The 20,721-nt window shown below is 39.8% G+C and overlaps 1 protein-coding gene across 8 annotated transcripts in view; it reads right to left on the bottom strand.

Annotated features, from left to right (window-relative positions):
* Positions 1 to 20,721, bottom strand: part of Bcas3 (BCAS3 microtubule associated cell migration factor) — a 460,531-nt gene that overhangs the window by 271,970 nt on the left and 167,840 nt on the right. For all 8 annotated transcript variants that reach the window (XM_028772412.1, XM_028772411.1, XM_028772415.1 and 5 more), the window contains one exon: positions 18,474 to 18,624. In XM_028772412.1, the coding sequence (XP_028628245.1) occupies positions 18,474 to 18,624 (151 nt within the window). The remainder of the gene's footprint in view (positions 1 to 18,473; positions 18,625 to 20,721) is intronic.

Genomic DNA, 20,721 nt, shown 5'->3' with positions numbered 1-20,721 from the left:
AGTCTTCCTCCATTGCTCCCGACAACTTGGTCATCGTCGTCATCATTGTTATGGAGACAGTTCTCTCATTGAGCCTAAAGCCTACCAACTGAGCAGTGGGCTACCAAGGTGCAGAGATCCACATATTTGCCTCACCTCCCACTCTACCCCCATCCCCAAGCTGGAATTACAGATATTTGATACCATGCTTTGCTTTTTATATGGGTGCTAGGAATCTGAATTCTGGTCCCCTTGCTTGCACTAAATCCCCAGCCTCCACTAAAGCAGAGTTTCTCAGCAGAGTGTCTGCAGTTGTGGGACTACAGCATCAGGCACTGGTGATGCTACAGTGTATGAGCAAGCCACCCAGAGACAAGTTCAAATTTGCAAATCACTGGATGAGATTTTGTTGTGGTTGGTGTTATCTAACCATGTAATAATATCAAGTAGCTATGCTTTTTCTTGAGAAAAGTTACTATAGTTCTTCTAAAATACCTTTTAAAAGAAAGATTTATTTATGTATGTGAATACACTAAGTATTCTATTGTTGTCTTTGGACATGCCAGATGAGAGCATCAAATTCTATTACAGATGGTTGGGAGCCAGCATGTGGTTGCTGGGAATTGAACTCAGGTCCTCTGGAAGTGCAGTCAGTATTCTTAATCACTGAGCCATTTCTCCACCCCTCTAAAGTACTTAAATAGACTAAAAAAATAGAAAGATCAGCTTGCTAACAGAATCATGAGAAGTGGAAAAATTATTGGGCATCAATGCATCCTTTAGAAGATTCTATACATTTATGATCTTACATTCCACAAAGCCTAGCAACAGCCAAATTTTAATACACTTCAATAGGCTTCACATTATTCCATTTTGAAAGCCAGCACCAATACAGTGCCATTTTATACAAACTCATATGTGCTATGTGAAAGGTATTATATGGTAAAATTATGTTAAATTTATGAAAAAAAACCTATAACTTTATTCATGTATTTCATCATTTATCCTTTATCCACTGATAAGTCACCAAACAATCTCATGACTTAAAATGTCAAGTTGAATAAAGATCTTTTCTTCTGTGTTCATCACATGCTGCAGCGCTGAACATGGGGAGAAGCACACTGGAGGGAGCTCGGTCCTTCCTACCAAGTTATTTCCACCATCACTCTACATCTGGCATGGCTTTGTCATTTATGCAAAACAGAAACATAAAATATGTGCATGCATAAATCTTCTAGAGAAATAAAACGATAATGTAATAAAAAAAGATTGCTACTTGGAAAACATTTCTGATGTGATCTACTCAAAAGTTAGAAATTCTAACTCTGGCTTTGTTTGTTCCTAATCTTAATTTTAAAAAAACTATGCAAGAATGCCTTGCAGGAGCAAAATAGTCCCTCTCGTATGCATCTGCAACAGGCTGCACATGAACCTCTCTAAAACAACCCAGAGAATCTCTATCACAAAATAACCTTCTGCTGACAGAAGAATAAAACAAAGAAAGACATTATGTCAGTTACAGGACAGTAAGGCCCTGCCCTGTAAACCAAGCAGCAGCACAGACTGCTGGCCTGACCCACACAGCAGTCTGTAACAGGAACCTTGTTTCTTGTTTGCTCTCAATGTATTTCTCCTCAGTGAGGGGTATCAACAAGTCCCAGCAGAAAACATTGGACTCTTGTGTGTGTATAATGAACTTCTCTTAATTTACTTAACCTTTTACACTTATTATATTGAAACACAATGATATCAAATACTACTTCCGTTTTAATTGTTGCACAAAATTTTAACTGGATTGATTATATGGACTCCTTCATGAGTTTAAAGAGACATAGAGCAGAACACAGCATGCATGCTGACAGTTTATAGAGGCATATGGGAGAACACAGCATACAGACAGTCCCTCAGACACCATCCTACTGATATCTCCTGCCTCTTTACTAGACTGAGCATTTAAATTAACTTTTCAGCAAAACATAAAATGAACACAACATTTGCCAATCACGACAAAATAATAGTCATAAGATTCTACATGCAACAAGCCCTTCCTAAGAAATCCACAAGAAAAACAGAACACAAGCACAAAGCAAAATAAACACAGTAGTAAATAAAAAGCAGGATTTAATTCTGTCACAGTCTTCAAGAAAGGGCTTAAAGAATGGAAACCAGTCTCACCAACAGCTCACCAATATCCCACCACTTCCCAAATATTCACAATCTTAAGATCCTCCCCCACTATCTAGATGAAACTGAATTTCTCTTGCCTGCTTTACAATCAAATGCACACAAGAGAAAGAAACAGAAACAAAAGCCTCACTTCTAGAGACACCTGTTTTATACTAAATAAAGGGCAATGATTTCCACCTGGACAACTGTGCCATGTACCACAGTGAGGGAACTGAGGCTGCAGAAGAGGGCGGCACACTCAGCTGCAAGGAAGCCCAGAGTGCTGAGAGGGGCACTGTGGTAGGAGCTGAAACAGTTGGATTTCTTTTATTTTCAAAGACAAAAGTGAACTGTCAGTATCTGAGTTTGAATGATAACAAACATTAAGAACTTCAGCAGATACAAAAAGGAATGAAAATTAGTTTTCTTTGTGAGCTTTATTAGTTTCCATGTGATAAATCTTTTCAAATGAGTTTAGAAATTTTCTCCAATTTTCCCCCTCAAATTAGATTTGAGAGGTAAATAGAACTATTTTATTTTAAATAATTAAAAACATTAATAATACACCCAAATATGCTTATGTTATGAAATCATAGTTATTCTTAAAAGTGTAAGAGAAATGAAAGTGCAGCAGTGATTAAGACATCTCCCTTACAGGGAATAAGACCTCTCCCTTACAGGGAATGAGACATCTCCCTTACACAAACACCACCTTTCAAAGAGTGAAGCTGTGAAATATTCTCAGGGTTACAGTTCAGCCAAGCACTCTCAGAGAATGTTTACCAAAACAAAACAAAACTGACTACAATTCTATATATAAATTTTACTTCTTTAAAGTCTTCTTCATAAGTAATACACAGGTCATTCATAAATAATAGCGATTTTGCGGGGCATAACCATGACAGTCTGCTACGTATACATACGACCTTTGGAAAGCACTTTAGAAACAGAAGCTATGCACTAACACAATATTGTTAACATGAGAGTTAAATTCCATTTTAAGTATCACAACAAGCTGAGGCAGGAAGGACTTTCAAAACGTTTAGGCCAGCCTGGGCTACATAAGCTACAATATGGGGTGGATTTTGTCTTGATAAGACAAAATAAAAAATTCTATGGTCATTCAAAAATAAGATATTCTACATAAACACAGAAAGTACTAGGTTGACTACTAGTGTCAAAGGTAGCCTGCACCATTTAATTACCAGCCTGCCGTGATATCAAAGGGGAAAATGCTATTTTAAAATGGACTCCTCTGAAATTGCATTTATTTAAAGACTTTGAAAAGTCCTTTACTGAAGAATAAAGAATTAGTGCAAACTGTGGTATATCAAAAGCAAAAACCTTAACTAGGTACAAATGTTGTAACCCAAAACTAATTTTTGAAAATTGTAAGAAATTTACATTCTAAAAGAAGCTGTAAAGATTTCATGTTCATCCAACATATATGTATTGCCTTACAACTGAAAGTACTATAAACATACTTATTTAGCATAATGTTTTGTTTTAGACCAGTAAATAAAAACATTCTCTGGTTGAATGTTAAGTATCATGGAAAAACAGCAAGCACCGTGGAAACAAAGCAGCTCTCATAAACAACATGGAAGAAGTTGTCAAATCTATATTCATTTTGCTGCCTTAATTTGAGGTTTCATTAAGATCTTAATGGAAAAAACATGCACCCTGGTAATGTAACATATTTAAAAGGAGGACCTTTCAGTCTAGTGTAAGTGACTAAAAACGAGTTTCTTGTGAGCTAACGATGGCATCAAACAAACCACAAAGCAGTCCTCTGAAGGACAGGCAGTGATTTAAAAGTCGACCGTATTTCATAGATCCCTTTCTTTAATCTGGCTCTTTTAATCTTGTTTCAACCTCAAATCATTTCTAGTTGACAAGTGCTTTTGCTTAAATGTGAGGAACACATAAGCTGTTGGAGGAATGGACTTTTCTTATTCAACATACATTTGTTACTCCATCTTTAGTTGCATGTTGAAACTTCAATCTTTATTAACATGCTAAAAGTCTTTGCTTTGTACTCAGAGTAAGGAATTTATCCTCAAATGGAATTTAATTCCACATTCACTACACAAAGACATTTAATAATATTTTGGACGTGGCATTTAAAATGCCCTATTCACTCTAAGCCAACAAAATCCATGTATCTTACTAGTTTTGAGAAGAAATCTGCTTTATAAAAAGCAAGCTCAACTTTCAGAGGGTTTGTCTCAATATACTATGAATTTGTTAAGAACAGTTTTGTTGACATTCTTCCAGTTATGATGCTGAACTACAAAGGTGACTATTTGATGGAGATTCATTTTCTGTTAACTAGCCCTATGTGACAATGAAGCCTGCCATTCCCAGATCACAGGACACTGAATGTGTTCTGTTAAAGAACAGTCAACTGTAAAAAAACTGGTTGGTTGTGGAAACAGAATCTTACTATATGGCTCAAGCTAGATTGAACTTGCTGTCTTCCTGCCTCAGCCTCCTCCTGGGTACTGCAATCACATGTATGTAACACATGCCCAGATAAAACACTGCTCAAAATATAACATGGCACAGTGAAGAGGGCCAGACAAAAGTTGACATACCTTACATTTCTAAAAACTTCCTTTTGGCTCATATGTTCTTAAAAAATAAAGACAGTTGGGCATGCTGGCATACGCCTCTGATCACAGCACTCAGGAAGCTGAGGCAGGACTCTGGTTTATATAAGAGTTCTAGCTAGGCAGGACTATGTAAGGAGACCCTGTCTAGAGGGAAAGCACATGATCTACTTTTAAGAAGCATCTTTTCAGACAGGGTATCCACCCCAACCACTGGAAGAGTCAGTCCTCAGAGCAGTTATTATTGAGTGGCTACTATGAACACTGTCATTATGGACAGCAATGCATTTATACATTACACTTGATTACACATATAAGGAAAACAGGAAACAGAAAGATCTGAGATCACAGTGCTTATAAACGTATAAGCTGATATGTAAGGGGAAAACAGCTCTATTCTAAAACACAGAATAACTACTAAAGCATTTGATATCAGAAGCTCAACCCATTCTAATTGGTATCTTCAAATGAAACGATGATTTCATTCTGTCTTTTCTATAGCTAGCATGCCTTACACTGACAAATCCACCTAATATGGTTCAACAGAATGTCATGGAAAAGTCTTTATCAAAATATGCATTCCTTTACCTTACAGCTTCTTAAATAACTAATCTATTCAAACAGAGCTCAACAGTCCTTTGTGACCAAATAAAATACAATGCGACTTTAACCTCAATACATTTGCATTCAAAAACAAACTTCATACTCTATTAGCAACCAGTATGGTAAGGAACTTCCTATCAAACGCTCTCGACTTGGGGCTAGACATGCCGTATTACTCACCAACATGGTGAGAGAATTCTGCCTTCTTTAAAAGAAAAACAAAACAAATCTGATTTTTGTTTTGACTCAAGTAAGACCAAAGAAACTGCTTTTTAAAGGTTTAAATATCAACATTCATGCCTATTTGTCTGATAGCTTGGTGCATCTATCTGTGATCAGGTCATGCAACTGAAAACAAACTATAAAACAGTTATTTTTTGAGAGTACAGCAAATGAATTAGGCATGCGGGACTGAACGGGAACTCACCATGGAGCTTTTATGGAAAAACACCCCGCTCCAAAGAGATAAGGCCTTGGTGGAAAAGGGGGGAAAAATGCACAAAAAATTAGAGGAAAACTCATTCAACATTAGTAAATACATGTATATCGTAATGTTATAGAGTATGATAAAAATAACGCAAATTATCATTTGCAATTCTGCCACATATGCTGTGATAGAACCAATAAATATATGAGGTATAGAAACAAGGCCCTTAGTCTTCATACAAATGTAGACTTGGTTTTTTTCTATTTCTCCCCCTTTTCTGGAGCACCCCTGCAGCACTTCTAACTGAAAATAAAGTTCATGGTTGAAGTCCTTAGATACAAAGTATGCATTAAATGGGATAATCAGATGGAGAAGAACATGTACTATATGCAACACAGAGTACCCAGTGTCAGGTGAAGACAAGCGCACTGTGACTGACAATGTGCTCCCAGCCGCTGCCTCTCAGTCACACAGCTCTCAAGCCGCTCATCAGCAGTGAGCTGAGTTGCATGCTATTCTGTGGGTCACTAGCAAGAACGATGGAATGATTTCTAATTCTTGTTACATTTCAGAAAATTAGTACAAGAGTATAGCCTCCTCTACCTGCCTGCAGGTGGCTCTAGTAGACAGCATGTTTGGTAATAAAAAGTCAGAATTCTATGATAGATGTATGTCTGCTTAAAATTCCCAGTTACTTAAGACATGCTATGCACAAATAGGACCTGGTGATTTAATTATATTCATAAAAATTTTTACTATGGTATTTGACATTTGGAAGACACAAGAAATTGAAGGGGAACACATATTTGTAAGCCATGGTTATTTCCTTTTTCAAAATTGGAGACTGAAACATTAAGAAGAAACACAATCCTGCTAATTAGCATTAATTTCCAAACAAACAGAGTACATTCCATAACAAATTAAAGGTTGAGCAAAATGTTCTCATAACAGTGAACACGATTTTGGGATTCAAAATGCAACGGATACAAAGATCCGTTCAGAAGGCAGAGGCAGGGGAACTCTGTGAGGCCTCATCTTCAGAGTTACATAGAAAAACAAAACAAGGTTTAGTTACTGTCGACCAAACCAGGAAGATCAACAGTGTGGCCTTCCATCATTTTCCTCAGTGACCCACAGAACATTATCATTTAGCTGCATAAAAACATCACTGAAAGGCCAAGTGAATGAATGCAGTTGGAAAGACAATTTACTATTTTCTCCGTGTTTCATGAACATAATGTGGGGTTTGCTACAGTGCAGGGTAAATGAAGTTTTTAACATCACAGATGAGGATAGGGAGTCTAAGTTGCTGAACTTCCAAATCGTTAGAGTCAGTGATTGTAGCTCCACCCTCTGCTCCACTATATGCTACTGAAGGAAGAATTCTGGTCCCACCCTAATTTCAAGATTTACTCACAAGAGCCCACTCTGCTGTGAAAAGAAGTTGAACTGCAAAGACTCGGGTCTGCAAAGCATAGGAATCCCATGCATCAATGAGCAAAAGCCAAGAGGAAAAAGCCATTTCTAAATGCCAGAAATACTTCAGAAATGAAGGGAATTTTGTTGGCAGACAGTACTCATCTTTCATTTCAATTATTATAAGAAGAACACCCCAAATATTCTTATACTCTGAATGATTCTGGTAGAAATGCTGGCACCTAAAGAAGCTTCATGCTGCCCTTGTGTGCAACTGCAGGGCCTCTGGACAGCCCTCCAAGTGGGCTCAAACGTCAACATACTGCTGACCTGAATACCGACAGGCACACTGAATACTTGAATACTCACAGATACACTGCAAAGAACTTGAAACTTTGTTTTGAAATTGTCTACACATTCCTCTACATCTCCAGACTTCTCCAAGCACCAAAACAAAACAAAAACAAAAACAAAACCCAACAATAAGAACAAATAAAAATGGAACATCTATCTGATCCCAACATTTAGAGTTTTAAGTTTCCTGATTTATAAAACAGAAGAAACATACTTCATCCCAAAAAGGGACGAGTAAACTTCAAAACAAACAAACAAACCAACTCCCTTGACTTCTTCCCGGGAAGTTATACCATATTCCCAGTGTCTCTCGTCATATACTCTCCCAGCATGCACAGTGGCAGCGAGTGAGCAGGTCCTTGGTCAGCAGCGCCACAGTCCTCTCCAGACAACCTGGCCACGACTCACAGTGTGGCCCAGCTGCTTTAGTTGAAAGGTGCCCTGGCCAACAGCTCCACAGAAAGGACAAGGATGGGCTGGGGACAGGGTGAGAACCTAGTCTGACATGTAGACCTGGCATGTGGGGACAGGGTGAGACCCTTGTCTGGTATGTAGAACTGGCATGCATCCAACTCACAGTTACCGACTCCTTGCCCAGTCTGGCAAACTGGACCTCTGCCACACACACGTGAAAGATCTCCCGACTCCACAAGCACAGAGACTCACATCACTGCTGACTGAGGGTAGTGTCAGCTGCTCTTTTGAAATGCTGCTGCTTAATCTTTCTTCAGGAGCAAAAGAATGAAAATATGAAGTCACAAAGTCCAAGCCCATGATCCAGCTGTCCTCCCCTGCGGTCCTCCTCACACACTCGCCTCTGAAAGCCCACAGCTGTGGTTTCCACTGGAGTGCAGGAAGGTAGGAGAACACAGAGTGTACGAGTGGGAGTGTTGGGTGGGACAAAGACAGACCCTCGTCAGTAGTGAGCTCAGAGTACTTGCAGTCACTATCAGTTTTCTCAGCCTTAACAATCCCACCACAGAAAACAGGCTCCATGTCCTATATATATCCCTGTGGGTCTGAATTCCATGACAAACGTAAAGGAAAAATAACGACTCAATGAACAAAAAACCCAGCAGTGGTTATTAGAGAATTATAATCCTGTAGAGATTAATATAAAATTACCTATTAATTCTCAAGAGAATTCTCACAAAATGGTAATGAACAGTAATTTAAAGAGAGGCTGGAGGGTTTGCTCAGTGGTTAGAGCACTACTGTTCACACTCAGTGAGCACTCACAGTGGCTCACGGCTGCCTGTGACTCCAGTTCCAAGGGATCTGATTTGAACATACTCAAACCTCTATAACCTGGTTCCAGTGGTAAAAGGTAACTATGAAGATTTGATCAACAATCAACAGGCTCTAGCTGAGTCCTTGAGAGAGTAGCTTTCTATGTTTCCTAGGCTGATTTCAAGTTTGTGATCCTTCTGCCTCAGCTTCCTGAGTCCTGGAACTACACAGTGTACTACCAGCCTACCCAAGCTTGTTTGTCCCTGACCAGAGCTAAAGCACAAATGGAATTTACAAGATGAATCTGTACACATGCATCATGCTATTCCTTGGCTGACCAAGTTCTGTGATCAACTGAAAAAGCAGGGATCACAATGTTATGATCATTACACAGAGATGAAGGGCAAACAGAAGAGAAAAGGGCTATAAAACAATGTGCAACACTTCAGTGAGATGGTATTTAAAGTGTCTAGTGCCTCTGTGAATCTTCTCTTAAGCAAATGATGTGACCAAATATTTCCTATCCCAGTCCTGCAAATTAGCCCCAACTTTTAATTTGTTCATTAATTAAATTTTAACTGCTCCCTAGCAGACAGGTCTATAGCATTGGTGGTTTCCAATCTGCAGATCTGTAGGACAAACTAGAGCTGAAACAGACAGCTGACTAATTTGAGACATATTTGGCATGCCAATTTAAATTACAGATTCAAGATGTAAAAGATTTTCATTAGAAAAACATAGATAATGTTGAAGTTCTTCCATATGCAACAGAAGAGAGACTAGCATAGCATACATAATGTCAAACTTCTGTCGACTGCTACGCCTGCTGACTTTCAATAAGGTATACAGTAGACTTCTTTCAAATAAGAAATCCCCAGATTTACAGCAAAATGCAATAAACTATCGTATGGTTTAAGTACTCTACTTATTTGGCGCAAAAGCTAGAAACTGAAACTATGGCAAATATATTACACATGTAGAGGCAAAGTGCACACACTCAGATGAACACACACTCTATTATTTTATATCGGGAACCAAACACACGGAGCTTAATTAAACAAAGTAATGGCTACAGAAGACAAAAGGTGGCAAATTTCCATGAGCTACAGTACACAGGGGACTTTGGTCAATTCTTCCATTCTTACTGATCTGAACTTGGCCTGTAAGGTTCCAGGCTCAGATGCAACAGTTAAGGTGAACTGAGTTGAAATGTATTAAAGTAAGGAATGGACTTTTTCATTTACTATATGAAAATGTTATTTACTGTGACAACAAGATTTAATGATAAACCTGTCTTACAAATATAAGTTTGAGATGTCCAAATAAATGCTATTAAGTGCTTCGCTGTATGTGAGAAGCACATACCTGTTTACTAAGTGTGGCTCAGAAGGGCTCAAGAGTAAGTCAGGTTTACATGAGGCAATGAGATCAGGAGCCTACATCCACACCCTGGACTTCTCATCATATGAGAAAACTTACTTAGGACACAGATAATAAGTGCAAGCGCAACACGAGAGAGAAGTCAGGGCTACATAATAGTCATTCTATTTTACAAGGACAGGGCCCAAGGTTTCCAGATAGTCACAGAGCAATGAGTCTATGTGAAGGTGGGGGAACAGAGACTAGATCGCTATGAAAGAATAAGTTATATTTCTGGTCACTTCCAACAGGGTCCAACCAGCTAAGAGCAAGGAATAACTTCATTATCAATCTTTATAGTCTTTGTTCCCAAGAAACTGTTCAACCTCATTCTAGCATTTTCTATTCTCCTCTTGTGTGCACAAAATTCCAATATATCATCTTAGACATAAAGAAAATAAGATACAACAACAATGTGTTAATTATTACTCAGCATTTAGATTGTTCTCTCATTTGATACGACTAGAAAAATGACTATGAGGGGCTGCTGCTATGTTCTACCACAAGAACTTCATCTCCAAAAGACAGCCCCTAACATTGATTCCCATTTAATGGAACCATTCTTTCTTCCCTCCCTCCCTCCCATGTTCCCTCACTCATCCTTCTTTATTCCTTCTGGTGCATAGAACTGAACACAGAGACTCACACATGCAAGGAAAATGCTACTCCACTGAGCTAAAGATTTTCTTCTTTATCTTCTTTATTTATATTTATTATAAAAACATGATGATGTGATAAGAGGTTTTCCAGTACTCCTGAATTAAACAGAGAGAAAATGGACTCTGTTTACATGAATGATCTCTGAAGCCAAATAATTCCTAGCATTTCCTTTGCCTTCATCCAAGCTCAGCATCAGGGCTAAGCAGCAGCTGTTGCCATCAGAGGCTGTCCTTCCTCCAAGAGATGCTTCGAGGTATTCAACAGGAAGGTGTAAATACAGCTGTCTTCTGCCATTTGTAGTTATACTGGCCTCATGTGTGCAGAGGAGTGAGGCAGATGGTCCCCAACTCTGCACAGGCTTTCAGGGACATGGATTTGCAAAAATAAAAGGGCAGATGTTAAATGTGGTAAAGACCTATTTTGTACCCTGAAGAGTTTAAGCTGAAGTTTGTATGTCAAATTTGGATGTCTGAACTCTTGAGTCTTAGGCAATCTTCATAATTCTGCAACAAAATTCTAACACTGTGGTTATCTTATGCCAACACAAAACAAATGACAACTGCTCCAGGAAACGACTAGATAACATTACCAGGTATATCTGAAAGTCAGCAATAGCCTGCAATAGTGAGCCCTGTGTGCTCTTTCTAATCATCCATGGGAACCACCCCTGCGTAGTTAACACTTTAAAGGCACTAGGAAAGGCACAGTAACTCAGCATTTTAGGAATGAAGAGACTTGGAAAAGAAAAACTCTTCTTGCTTATTACATAGGTTACCTTCATGAGAAAAATCACATTTCTCAGTAAATAAAACAAAATGGGGTAGAAATGATTCAGGGTAAATAGCTAGCTGCTGTGTTGAGGGTTAGTCACAGTTTAGAAAATGTTTCAATAGAATAAATAAATGCTGAACATGCTAGCTGTATAAAATCTAAGGGATGAAATTGTATCTGGCATTAACTTCAAGACAGCCTGCAACAAACTAAGCAACTGTATTCTCAAGTTTTCTATTCACTGGTGGAGCTGGGACTGAACTAAGGCCTCACACATGCTAGGCAAGACATCCAGGCTTTTCTTGTATCTGCTCTTGGCTTAGCTTTGAACCTGAGATCCTCCTGTTGGGATTAAGATTACAAGTCTGCACCACGAAGTCAAGACAGAAAACATATTTTTATGAATCAAACATTAATCTTGACAGGGCAAAATATACATTTTAATGAACTCTTTAAGACAAAAATTAAATTCATATTCAGAAAACTATGCACAAATATGTGGCTGGCATGCAGTAAAACAATAAAAAAATGACAATAGCACTTTCTGAGTGTAGTCAACAAACACTTCAGACAGTGGCATAAAAAGTAGCTATGATGGAGGCCGGTGGGGTGGCTTGGCCTTTATGAGAACATGCTGCCACCAGTTCGGTTCCTAGGGCCCAAGTCAGACCCTGTAACTCCAGCTTAGGGGATCTGATTCCACTAGCACCCACACACACCCAACAATCATGTGCACCCCACACACACAGATATACATGGTATTTTTTTTAAAAGTAGTTGTGATGATGGTGGTCATTTGTAATATCAGAACTCAGTACTGAGGTGGCAGAATCCCAAGCTCAAGGTCAGTCTCAGACAATTAACAAGACACTGTGAAAAATAAAATATGGATGGAAGGATGTATAGATATGTAGGAGGGGGAAAGAAAAAGGAAAAAACCAAGAGTCTTCTATGAATTAACTTTCAATCTGCAAATGGTCAGATATAAACTACAATCATGGTGTCTATCAGTCACTATGCCAGCTGTCAGTATCAGGAAATTAAGGGCAACCTGTGCTAACCCAGAACTCTACTACAGAAGTAAAGAACTCATTGCTGACAGCAATTGTTTGTAATTATTAAAATAAATGAGTAAGAATTCCCCTGAAAGCACAACCTACAGCAATAAACTGCACCCCCAACCCTGCACTCCATTTCTTGCCCCACAACTCTCTCTCCTTTCCAGATAAGACAACCGCCCCTCCAAACCTTTGCCCACCAACTCCCCTGAAAGCATGCCCACCAGTGGTACACTGCATCCCATACCCAGCCAGGAACTGGAAACAACCTAGATGTCCTTCAACCAAAGAAAGGATAAAGACAATGTTGTACAATTACACAATATCACTCAGCTATTGAAAACAATGACATCATGAAATTTGCAGGCAAATAGATGGAACTAGAAAAGATCATCCTGAGTGAGGTAACCTAGACCCAGAAAGGCAAACATGGTATGTACTAAATGGGTATTAGCCATAAAGCACAAGAGAACTATGCTATAATCCACAGACCCGAAGAAGCTAAGTAACAAGGAGAGCCCAAGGGAGGACACTTGGATCTTACTGAGAAGCAAAAATAGAATATTTATCAGGAATGGATGGAGCAAGGGGATTGGGTAAGGGAAGAGATGGGGAGAACAGGAGGGATCATGTAGGGGCAGGAAGGAGGGAGAGAAAACAGAGGGATAAAACTGGAACCCTTGGGGGCTGAATCTCTGGGACAAGTTGATACCTAGAACAATGGAAACTCCCAGGACTCTAGCTGGTGACTCACTGAGGTGACTCTAGCTAAGAGGATATGGAACCCGAAATGGCCATCTCCTGTAACCAAACACGATTTCCAATAGAGGAATTGGGATACCAACACAACCACAAAAGCTTTGATCCTGCCTACAAGATCTGCAGGGGTAAAAGATGGAGCAGAACTTGAGGGTCAACCAATGACTAGCCCAGCTTAAGAACCATGCCATGAGAGGGAGCCCATCCCTGACACTATTAATGATATTCTGCTATACTTCAACACAGGAGCTTAACATAACTGTCATCAGAGAGGCTTCACCCAGCAACTGATGGAAACAGATGCAGAGAGCCACAGCCAAACATTAGGCAGAGCTTAGGAATTCCTGTGGAAGAGAGAAGTTGGGGGAAAGAGCAAGAGACATTAAGAACACTATAAGAAAATCTACAAAATCAACTAACCTGGGCCCATAGGAGCCCCACAGAAACTGAACAACCAATCAGAGTGCATGCATAGGACAGACCTAGGCCCTCTGCACATAAGTAGCAGTTGTACAGTTTGATCTTCATGTAGGTCTTTTAACAGCAGGAAAAAGTTATCTCTTACTCTGTTGCTTGCCTTTGGATCCTTTCCCCCCAGCTGGGCTGCATTGGAAAAAGATGCGCCTAGTCCTCTTACAACTTGACATGCCAAGGCAGGCTGATATACCTGGGAAGCTTCCCCTTTTCTGAGGAGAAAGGAGGGGGAATGGAGGGGAGGAGAGGAATGTCTTAGGTTTCTATTACCATGAAAAGACACCATGACCATGGCAACTCTTATAAAGGACAACATTTAACCAGGGCTTGGTTATAGGTTCAAAGATTCTGTCCATTATCATGAAGGCAAGAGCATGGCAGTGTCCAGGCAGGCATGGCACTGGAGAAGCTGAGAGTTTTACATCTTCATCTGAAGGCTGCTAGAAGACTGTCTCTTCTGCACTGGGCGGAGCATCAAAGCCCACCCACACAGTGACACACTTCTTCCAACAAAGTCACACCTACTCCAACAAGGTCACACCCCTGAATAGTGTCACTCTCTGGAAAAAGCATATTCAAATCACCACAAGGGAAGCTTCGATTGAGGTGTAAAGTAAATAAATAAACTAATCATTTAATAAAAATAATGAATAAAATTCTTCTTTTGATGATTTCAGTGATTTCAGAATATTTCTTCTGGGTTTAGGATAGAAGACAAAGGGGGAAGGGTCATTAACCTGAAATTTATTCTGAAACAATTAGAAAGGCATCATTTTTGATGCATGAACAATGTCAATAATAAATTTAGCATTTTTAACATTGGGAGATTTGGGGAATATAAGAATTTTTGTTATCAGACTTTGCTTATTGCTGAAATAGAAAGTATGTCAAAAATATTAAAACCAAAGGTTCATTTTGAGACAACTGTAAAATTATTTGGCAACAACACCTGAAGACACCACATACTGAAAGGAATTTGAAATTCCTTTAAAAATTCATCAATTTAAAAGAAAACTGATGAAGTTCTGAGCCTGTTGGAAAATTCAAGCGTCATATACTTGTGGTAGTCTTAATGAAAACACTGCCCACCCCCATGCTTTCCCCAGTCGGGGAACTATTTTAGAAGAATTGGGATGTGTATCCTTTTGGAATGGGTGTGTCTCTGGAGGTGTTCAAGCCCAAGCTAAGCTCTGTGTGACTCTCTCCTTGCAGATTAGGATCTAAGACTCTCAGCTACTTCTACAGCACCATCATGCCAGCCTGTCTGTCACCACCCATCCTGCCTGGAGTTATCAGGAACTAACTCTCTAAAACTGTAAAACAGCCCCAATTAAATGTTTTCTTTAATGAGAGTTGCCTTGGCCCTGGCTGTCACTTCACAGGAACAGAACAGTGACTGCGGCATGCACTAATGTTGGTTTCAAGGCACATAAATTACTCAAATTCCCAGTGCATTCATCAATGAGTGTTAATCATATGTAAGAGGGAGCACAGGGCTGGGCTGCGCTGGGTGTCGGAATGCATTGCATGCCTGCATGAAGCCCCCTGTACAGTCTGACACTGCAGGGGCAGTAATAAAAACAATCATGAGACACGTAGCATGAATGGACTATAAACCTGAACATTTTTGATTATTTTATTGTTTTGTTTTGTTTGTTTTCAGGCAGGGTCTCTCTACATAGCCCTGGCTGTCTAGGAACTCACAGGGATCTTCTGCCTTAGACTTGCAGTGCTGGGATTAAAGGTGTGCACTACCACACCCAGCCCTTTAATTTTTTTATTTCTTTTTATAGGGATGGATGTTTTGCCTGAATGTATGTCTGTGTACCACTTGAGTGCAGTGCCCACGGAGGCCAGAGGAGGTTGCTGGGTCCCCTGACTGGAGTTACTAATGGCTTTGAGGATCTGGGAGTACAAACGCTGAGTGATGATCCCACGCCCTCCAGAAGAGCAGTCAGTGCTCTTAACCACTGAGCTATCTCTCCAGCCTCACAAGTTTGTTTTTTTTTAAGATTTATTTATTTATTTATCAATTTATTTATTTATTTTATGTAAGTACACTGTCGCTGTCTTCAGACACCCATATGAGGGCATCAGATCTCATTGCAGATGGTTGTGAGCCACCATGTGGTTGCTGGGATTTGAACTCATGACCTCTAGAAGAGCAGTCAGTGCTCTTAACCGCTGAACCATCTCACCAGCCCCTCACAAGTTTTTAAAAGGAAAGAAATATAGATTCTTCTAACGTCTTCTACACCTGTCACTGTGCTGGCAGAAAGGGTTGGAGACCACAAGAGTCTCATTAGGGAACTTTCAAATACAGAGAAAAGAAAATTTCTATCCCAGCACTATGCATAAATATGCGTAATTAAATGCTAACATCTGTCCTTGTGTCTAATACATCTACACCAATCTCAAAGCTGTTTTAAAAACCTATGGGAGAAGAGAGCTAAGTCATAGTGGATACACTATGTCCTGTGCTAATAACAACAAGAAATAAGTCTCTAGAAACAAACATCAGAAAATGCTTGTGTGTTCCCAGGAAGTTCCTGGGGCATCTTCTCAGATAGTCCCCTCACTCTAAATGTACAGTCAAATTAGAGGAACTTTTTTTTTTTTTTTTGATTTTTCGAGACAGGGTTTCTCTGTGTAACCCGGGCTGTCCTGGAACTCACTCTGTAGACCAGGCTGGCCTCGAACTCGGAAATCTGCCTGCCTCTGCCTCCCAAGTGCTGGGATTAAAGGCGTGGGCCACCACTGGCCGGCTGAGGAACATTTTAGAATATGCTTTCACTGAGATACAGGAAAAATATAATTATACCTAGAATTATATAGTGCTGGAGTGGATAACATTAAATAACATTCAGGCAAACTTTGGTGTGCCCAAAAATACACTTTAAAATTGTTGTTCAAGGCTAAGAACCATTTCTACTTGATCCTACACCCAGAGAAGACACTGGTCCAAAGTTTGGGGAGGAGGAGTCAACTAGCAGTGAGTCAAAGACACACACCCTTCAAACTTTGTGACCATCACGGTCAACAGCTCACAAATTAACAAAAAAGGAAGTTAACATACCACTTAAAATTACATTTCTACTGAACATAAAGAGTTAAATTACGGGCTGGTGAGATGGCTCAGTGGTTAAGAGCACTGACTGCTCTTCCAGAGGTCATGAGTTCAAATCCCAGCAACCACATGGTGGCTCACAACCATCTACAATGATATCTGATTGCTCTCTTGTGGGGTATCTGAAGACAGCTACAGTGTACTTACATATAATAAATAAATAAATAAATAAATAAATAAATAAATAGTTTAAAAAAAAGAGTTAAATTACATGATACACAGGTCTAAGAATGGTGCAATAAGCTGTGATTTGGAAAGTAGATCTTCAGGATGTTTTCCCTTTTATTCCCCTTAAAACATTATAAACTCAGCCTGCTTCTGTCTGCAGACCTGCCTTACTCATAAACACCATGTCAACTAGGTTGAAGGCCTATGTGACAGTGCAATCTGGTACCTAGGAACCACAACAGTTCTTCTAAGAAAAATGACTTGCATAAGCACTTTTACATTAGCATTGTGTCAACACAGTGGCCAGATAATGTAGTCCATTTTTTTCATGAGGGAGAACCTAAGGACTATTTGGGGGCAAGACAGGGCTTTCTCTACATTATTTTAATACAGAATTTTAATATATACCTTTTCCCACTTCTAACACAATTAAAAACATTATATATTGAGGAAAATAGTATGGCTATAGAAATGACTACAGAAATACAAATTCAATAGTCCAAAATAGTCAGTATTACCATGCTACTGAATATCTAGTAATATCATATGTCAATGAACACTGTAATTCATTTAGAGGCTCAAATCCACACATTCCAAACAGGTAGCTAAACAGCTAAAACAAACACTGGAAAATTATGAGAATGTTATGGAGGATCTTTAAGAGTGTCAGGGAGCAATCTTGTTCTGGTCTTCAGCCATGTGGAACAGTACATTCTCCAGACTCTAACAATGGATGAGGAACGTAAATATGTGTGGGGTGGGGGTGGGGGAGGAGTAGGGGTAGTAATACCCAACACAAAGTGAGTAGGTGAATCTCATAGACTTCAGTTGTCATCTAGGAAGCTTTCCTTAATATCTGAACCTCTCAAAATGCATTGTGTTGTGGGCAGTGTGTTGGCAAGGGCCAAGAAAATCAACTGTACAATCAGACAATGCCACGCCACAAAACAGAAAGTGTGGCTGTGTGGAGGAGTCTGGTTTTCATTAGCCAATACTGGTTTTCACAACTTGTCGATGCTTTGCTTCTTACTATGGATCTGTGTACACAGCTGTATGTGAGCATGTTTGTGTGAGTGAGCATGATTGTGTGCATTCTGAACTCTGTACTAACTCACTGCCATTGAGTGTCATGTGGCTGGAAATGAAGGACATAATCAGAAACACACAATGAAAAAAAAAAGCACATTCAATTTCCATCCATCCCACCCTTTACAGTGGCTGTGGAAACAGCATCAAGCTTGAGGCCTTACCCTGTTCGTTTCGTGATGGTCCCCAATGTCATTGGCTGTTTGATTTGTGCAAGAGGCGTCACTACCATCAAGCTGGGGAGGGGAGAAAGTCGGGGGTTTCCAGGATTGTTGTTGGTAAAGTTATTGTAAGAGTCTTGGCTGTTCAGTTTCCCTACAAAAAGAAACAGAAACCAGAGCATCACTGATGGAAGCATCCCTCCCTCTGAAAAGGTTTTCACTGATGGAAGCATCCCTCCCTCTGAAAAGGTTTTCATTTAAGAAAGAAATCAAGGGCTGGTGGGATGGCTAAGTGGGGAAGGGCATTTGCTCCAGAGCCCCGACGACCTGAGTGGTCTCCAGAGCCCACAGGGTAAAAGAAATCAACTTCCTACAAATTGTTGTCTAGTATCTACAGAAATGCAAATGAATATATAAACAAATGAATGAATAAACAAGCAAACAAGCAAGGAAGATGAAATTTAAAGGAAATTGATACAAGTATTCTAAAACTTCATATGGACTAGAAGAAACCAACATTATAGGTCACAGAAGTAACCATAGCAACTAGTCTTAGAGCTTGCAGGTGGATTTTTGCTTCTCATTTTGTTGTATACATGTGCACACCAGTACATGCATGCATGTGTACACACAAAGGTCCATGTTGGGCATCTTCCTGAGTTGAGCTTCACTTTACTTTCTAAGACAGGGTCTTGGACTGAACCCAACATGCTGACTCAGTTAGGTAGGCTGGAGAGTGAGCTCTCCGGTATATTTCACCCTCAACACTAAGAATATCTATCTGTGCTGTTGGACATGGCTTTTTACATGAGCACTACAGATTGAACCTCAGGTTTGCACACTTATACATCAGCAATTTGCCAGATTTCATGGGCCCCAGAATTCTTATTTCTAAAAATAGCATTGTTTTTTTCTCATCCTTGGACAGGTCACTGTTCTGACGAAACCTCACTATTTCACCTTACTATAAGAACTATAAAAGAAACTGGTTTGTCTTTTGAAAGGTACGGACAAGTATGGATAGTTCTCCCTAATTTGTATCACAAATACAAATTCAATGAAAAATGGTGTCAGGAAGAGAATTCCAGAAAGTTCCATGCCCTAAAACTTGAATATATACAATGCAATGAGCACCACCTGACGACATGTCAACGGAGTTGTATGTAGACATAGCCTGTGGTAGGCTCCCACAATTTTGGAGTTTCTCTCTACTGTTGTTAAGCATGACCTTTTTTGTGCAGTTAGGCCAAGAGGCCTTTGACTATATCAATGATCAAACTAACTATGTGGCCCTGAAAGACATGCAGACATGGGTAACAAAGTGCTGCTTCTCAAAGACACAGGTCCGCTCCCTAGAATCAATGTGTTAAGCCATGCTAGGACTGATAAAAAAACTCAGGCACAACAATCTCTGCCTCCCCATACTAGCAAATTCCAATTTCATAAAAGTAGTAGAAGTAATTCACACCTTAGCTGTGATACAAAAGGCAGCAGTTATAACTATGCTACACATACACAAGAGAGAGCCTTAAAGGAAAGATGAATGGACTACAAAGTTAACCTGGGCTACATAACACAATCAGAAACCACAGAAATGAAGATAGAAAGTCCTACCGCACAGGCAGAGAACTCCACTACTAGGGAAAAGAACCCCGGACAGGAAATGCCCCGTAACCGGTGTAGACATGAGATTAAACGACTGCAGAGAAGACACTAACAAGGGAGACGATGTGTCTCTTGGTATTCCTGCTTCTTTAACTCCACAGTCGGAGGCTGATTGGGATCATAGCCTGAACTCAGTGCTGATCAGCAAGTCCATGGTGGTGGAGTGGGGGGAGGGAGAGAGAAGAAAATGAACAGATGATGGGAAAAACATGTTACAGCTGACATCTGAGAAACCGCTCAGAGACAAAGAGAAGGAGTTATTGTTATTGTTTTAAAGGACAACTTAAAAAGGGAGATGAAGCACATAAATTTTGCACATACAGGAGTTTCCTTGTCAAATAGAAATTGAAGGATAAAAAAAAGAATCATGAATGATGGTATCGAATTAGTAAACGAGGCACAACACAGACAAGTTTCAGTAGCAGACATGCAATCAACAGTTCAATAAGCATTTGCCAAATGAATTAAATCTATTTTCCAGAGGAGGAAGGGGAGCGCCCTCCCTCCCTCTCTCTCTCTCTCTCTCTCTCTCTCTCTCATACACACACGCACACACACACACACACACACACCCCAATAGGGGAAA

The sequence above is a fragment of the Grammomys surdaster genome, unplaced genomic scaffold (genome assembly GCF_004785775.1).
Source record: "Grammomys surdaster isolate TR1022 unplaced genomic scaffold, NIH_TR_1.0 213, whole genome shotgun sequence".
NCBI classification, from domain to species: Eukaryota; Metazoa; Chordata; class Mammalia; order Rodentia; family Muridae; genus Grammomys; species Grammomys surdaster.
This window is presented reverse-complemented; position numbering and strand designations above follow the sequence as displayed.